At 36.8% G+C, this 6,000-nt stretch overlaps 1 protein-coding gene across 1 annotated transcript in view; it reads right to left on the bottom strand.

Moving 5' to 3' along the window:
- Positions 1-1,396: 1,396 nt before the first annotated feature.
- Positions 1,397-6,000, bottom strand: part of LOC126184357 (adhesion G protein-coupled receptor L4) — a 443,528-nt gene continuing 438,924 nt past the window's right edge. Inside the window, exon 15 of the mRNA XM_049926737.1 lies at positions 1,397-1,549. Coding sequence (XP_049782694.1) covers positions 1,397-1,549 — 153 coding nt within the window. The remainder of the gene's footprint in view (positions 1,550-6,000) is intronic.

Below are 6,000 nucleotides of genomic sequence, written 5' to 3'. Positions count from 1 at the left end.
AATGAGTTCACATTGGAGTAAAGTGTTAATTATTGAACGACTCCAGTGATTTAGTCTCATTTTGCATATGTCGTATTTCCACGTGCTACTGCAGGACAGGCTTTCTACCATTACTAGCTTGGCGTTTGATGAGTATTAACATCAAATTTTGGCGAGCATTCACTTTGAACATTTACATTGATAACGATTATTGAACAGTTTCGTTATCTAGGGGTAATAGGATCCGTGCAGTAGACTCTGAACAGCTCTGATAGTACAATAACTGTTAGTGGTAATCATTGTCTGGAATTCTACACTTTATCGTTTTCAGAATACAGTGAAAATTGTTATAGTAAACTGTACTTTCTATGAATCCTAGACATCATCCTAAATCCTCAGAGTAATGAACTTCAATAATCAATAACTCTAATTCTACATCAGAGTGGGCACAGTGAACTCTAATTACAGGCATCACGTTTTTGCTAATCACTTTGTGGTTGCCAACATTGTAGTTAGAGAGCCTGTGTTGACAATGGCAACAGAAATATAAAATAATAACTTTATTTTCCACCCACCGCCCCGCAATGTACTTCATTAATTTTCAAATAAAACATGGAACTTAGGATGGGTACAGTAACACAATGTTTGGATGCTAGAAGTATGGAGAAGGAAGGATTGATGAATGATTATTGGACACAGTCACAGTGCATAAAAACAGTGTGCAATTCAGCATTGGTACCCTCATATGGTGAATTTTTATAAGGGATAAAATAAGTTATCTGGTATATTCATTACTGTCTCAAAAATCTGATTATAGATTGTACACTTGTAAGTTAATGTACAGAGATTTGGTGGAGACTTCTATGCTCAGGAAGAAAATGCACAACCCTACTAGCCCTTAATAGCATTATAATGATTTTATGGACATTTCATGGAAATGAGGGCTCTGCCCTTGTCCTATCTGTTATGTGATCTCAACCTTACAAAGTACATGGTCTGAGGGGAATGGTTCTCCTGACTCCACAACGCTCTAACACCAGATATCAGCCATTCAGAACCCATGTTTCTGTATCTAGAGCTATTGTAAGAAGTCACACACTATTAAAACAGATATTCATACTGGAAATATTTATGCATAACTCCTCTTCTAAACTGTAAGCTTGTATATAATGTCAATTTTGAGATACTCTTTCACCAGTAGTACTAATGGTGCCTTAGTTCTCCAGTCTGTTAAAGCTTAAAGAAACAAAATCACATTATAATCTGAGACTGTATATTCTAGTGACATCCAGCAATATGTACATTTAAAGAAAATGCAATCAAAAAACAAAATTTGTTGTTTGCTTATTCTTATGCATAAGAAAGAAGCACAGTAGCTCTTCCTTTTTTACTTACTCAACAAAGCACTATAATTTAATCAGTAAGGGTCATACTTACATCGAAGAGGGCTGTTTAATGAATCAGAGCTGAAATCCACATCTGCTGTTTTCACTAACTTCAGCTTATGAAGCAATTTTGTATGTAGTGGACATTCACTTGATATAATGTAACATACTAGTACTGAGAAGCCCTATAACAGAACACAGGGAAAAAATGAATGATTAATATCAAGGAAAGTGCAATGTGCTAAATATAAGAAAGACAAACAATTCACGCAAACAGCCCCTGATTGAAACTCGAAACACTCAGATATTGACAGAAAAATTAGGTTCATCCAGTTGTAATCCAGCCAGTGTACAAAATCAGTTACCCTTATTGCATCAGAACATCTGAGGACTGGTTTTAAGCTTACTGAGTTGCTGATTTTTGTCCAAGAATTAGAGTTGACCAAACCAGTTGATATAATCTGTCTATCTGAACATTGTGTGACCACTGGTACATATATATGTTAAATGTCACAGGATTTATGTTAACCTTTTACTTCTGTAGAGAAAATGTGGGGAAAGGAGGAGTTGTCACATTTTTCAGAGACTGTTTTAATTTCAAGAACACTGATATTAATAAATTTTGATCACAATAGCACTTAGAAACTTGTGTAACAGAAGAAGTACCAGTATTTCATAATAAGCCCTTTATAATAGTAAGTAGACACAGAGTACCTTTAGGAAACTTTAACCTCGTCATAAAAAAAAATAAAAAAAATAAAAATCTGAAAGCTCTCTTGTCCCATCTCACAATAAAAAACAATGAAATAGTGGTTACTGCTGATTTTAATGTGGATTTATTGAAAAGCTCCGTCAGTGAACAATTATTGCAATCTGTAACACTGTGATTCAATTTCATTCCTTCTATGAACTTTGCAACTAGGGTATGTAAATGATATGAGACTGCTATTGGTAATACCTTTGTAGACAAACATATGGAAAAAATTATATCACAGAACCAAAAGTAAATGGGCTATCTGATCTGACATGCAACATCTTATGTTAAATGTTGAAATTTGACAGGATATCAAAACTATAAATCAGTCAAAAATTGAGAATTTTAGGAGACTGCTGAAAGACATGAACTGCATAGATGTTTACAATAATTTTGACTCAAATCAAACAAACAAAGAATTCATTAATAAAGCCACTTCCTCATTTGAAAATTGTTTTCCCCTAAAGGCAACACAAATCAAATAGAAAGCTAAAAATAAAATATGGATTACCAAGGAATAAAGGTATCATGTGGGACAAAAAGGAAACTGTATCTGCTATCTAGGTACAGCTCTGATGTAAGCAGTGTAATGCATTACAAAAAATACTACAAAATATTAAAGCAGGTAATTGAGAAAGCTAAGAAGTTTTATTATGAGAAAAAGACAATTACATCATGCAACAAAATAAAAACTATATGGGATATAGCGAAGACAGAGACAAGTGTGATCAGAAAGGAAGAAGAACAGATAGCTCTAAAAATAAATGAGACATTGGTAACAAGTGCATGTAGTGTTGCAAACCTCTTAAACAAGTACTTTGTTTCTGTTACTCACAGCTAGGGGCTATCAGGTTCAGTAAGCAGTGCAATGGAATATTTAAGACCAGTATCTACAAATAACATCAGTAAAATGAAAATGATACGCATTTCTCACAAAGAAGTAGCACCTGTCACAAAATCCTCAAAATCAATGTATTCTAATGGTTATGATAACATATCAATGAAGTTAATCAAAGAGTGTTCATGTGAGTTGAGTTCTGTCTTAAGTTATTTATATAATCAATCTCTTCTCAGCAAAACATTTTCCGATTGGTTAAAATATACAAAAGTTAAGCCCCTTTACAAGAAGGGGGTAAAGAGATACCATCAAACTATTGATCAGTTTCACATTTGACAGCTTTCTCAAAAATATTTGAAGAGGTTGTGTTCAAAGGTCTTCTTAAGCATCTGATTGTAAATAACATGTTATCCAAGTCACAGTTTCGGTTCCTTAACTGTTCAGATACAGAAAAGACTATTTACACATACAGTGAGAGTTTACTTAATTCATTAGATAACAAATTAGAGACTACTGGCATTTTCTGTGACCCGTCAAAAGCCTTTGACTGTACGAATCACAGCATTCTTTGAAGTATATTAGTATATTATGTTGTCACTTGTAGTGCTGCAAAATGGTTTCAGTCTTACCTAACTACTAGGAAACAAAAGGCACCATTACAAAGAAACTGTGGAGTACACAATCAGTCTTCATCTAATTGGGAGTTAATTACATGTGGTGTTCCTCAAGGTTCCATTTTGGCTCCACTGCTTTTTCTTATGGACACTAATGACCTCTCATCTCTTACATTACAAGATGATAAGTTTGTTTTGTTTGCATATGATACAAAGATTGCAATAAATAGAAAATCAAGCACAAATTTAGAAATGGCTGTTAATCATATTTTCACTGACTTTAATAAATACACACCTCAAAAAAAAAAAAAAAAAAAAAAAAAAAAAATTTGCTCAACCTGGTTCCCAGAACTCCTGAAGACAGGCATTGACTGTGGATATTGTATCGTGGTCACAGTCCCTTTGACTGTTCAGAGATGTCACTAAACCCACCCAAAGATATAAACAATCATACATGAGTAGGGCCTATTAGACAGAGGAGGTTTGACAGGCGATCAGTTCCAGTCATTCAACCAGGAAGGAGGTACGTGGCTCATGTTGTCTGTAGTTCAACCACTCCTAGATGGTCAATACTGCAGTTCGATCATGTCTGCATTGTTACTTTGAGACAGGAAGGGCTCTCAACACGGGAATTGTCCAGGTTTCTCAGAGTGAACAAAAGCCATGTTGTTCGGACATGGTGGAGATACAGAGAGACAGGATCTCTTGATGACATGCCTTGCTCAGGCCACCCATGGGCTACTGCTGCAGTGGATGACCACTACATAGGGATTATGGCTCGGAGGAACACTGACAACAATGCCACCATGTCGAATAATGCTTTTCATGCAGCCACAAGACATAGTGTTATGACTCAAACTGTGCGCAGTAGGCTGCATGATGCCCAACTTCACTCCCGATGTCCATGGTGAGGTCCATAATGCAACCACAACATTGCAGCACGGTACAGGTGGGCCCAACAAAATGCCTAATGGACCGCTCATGATTGGCATCACACTCTCTTCAACGATGAGTGTCACATATGCCTTCAACCACACAATCGTCAGAGATGTGTTTGGGGGCGACCTGGTCATGCTGAACGCCTTTGACACACTGTCCAGCGAGTGCAGCAAGGTGGAGAGTGCCTGCTGTTTTGGGGTGGCATTATGTGGGGCCGATGTACGCTGCTGGTGGTCATGGAAGGCACCGTAACAGCTGTATGATATGTGAATGCCATCCTCCAGTTGATAGTGCAACCATATCAGAAGTATATTGGCGAGGCATTTGTCTTCATGGATGACAGTTTGTGCGCCCATCATTCATATCATGTGAATGACTTCCTTCAGGATAACAACATTGCTCGACTAGAGGGGCAGCATGTTCTCCAGACATGAACCCTATTGAACATGTCTGGGGTAGATTGAAAAGGGCTGTTTATTGGCGATGTGACCCACCAACCACTCTGAGGGATCTACGCCAAATTGCTGTTGGGGAGTGGAACAGTATGGACCAACAGTGCCTTGATGAACTTATGGATAGTATGCCCCGACAAATACAGGCATGCATCAATGCAAGAGGACATGCCACTGGGTATTAGAGGTACTGGTGTGTACAGCAATCAGGACCACCACCTCTGGAGGTCTTACTGTATGGTGGTGCAACATGTGATGTGTGGTTTTTTTGAGCAATAAAAAGGGTGGAAGTGATGTTTATGCTGATCTCTATTCCAATTTTCGTACAGGTTCTGGAACTCTCAAAACTGAGATGATGCAATTTTTTTTTTTTTTTTTGGATGTGTGTAGTTTAAAGATGATTCACTGTTATTAAACTTTCGAAAAAACCTACCATATGCAGTTCAGAACCTGTAGGAGAGTTCCTTCCAGCATGTGTATAACGTGTGAAGACATGAGATCAGAGAGGTTCACAGCGTTAAATTTCTGGGATTACAACTCAATAATAAACTCAGTTGGGAAGGGAATACCTCAAAATTGTTGAAGCACCTAAACAAGTCTGTATTTACAACATAACTGCTGTCAGATGTAGGAGATATGAATATAAAAAACTTGAATATTTTCTTGTTTTTGTTCCATTATGTGATATAGGATCATACTTCTGGTTAACTCGTTAAACCAAGAAAATGTTTCGGAGTGCAGAAGCATGTAATAAGACTCATTTGTGGTGTATATTCAAGAACATCATGTAGAAACCTGTTCAAGGAACTGGGTATTCTAACCACTGCTTCTCAGCATATTTATTTGTTAATGAAATTTGTTTGAAATAGTATGTCTCTTTTCCTACCAATAGCTCAATACACAGTATTAATACTAGGAAAAAGAACAATTTAAATAAAGCCCTAAAATCATTTACCTTGGTCCAAAAAGTGGTCCCCTATTCAGGAACATACATTTTCAATAAATTTCCAGCAACCATTAGAAACTTGGTTTCAGCTAA

This window comes from Schistocerca cancellata, chromosome 4, assembly GCF_023864275.1.
Source record: "Schistocerca cancellata isolate TAMUIC-IGC-003103 chromosome 4, iqSchCanc2.1, whole genome shotgun sequence".
NCBI lineage: Eukaryota > Metazoa > Arthropoda > Insecta > Orthoptera > Acrididae > Schistocerca > Schistocerca cancellata.
The sequence above is the reverse complement of the archived record's forward strand: the minus strand, read 5'-3'. Positions and strand labels throughout refer to the sequence as shown.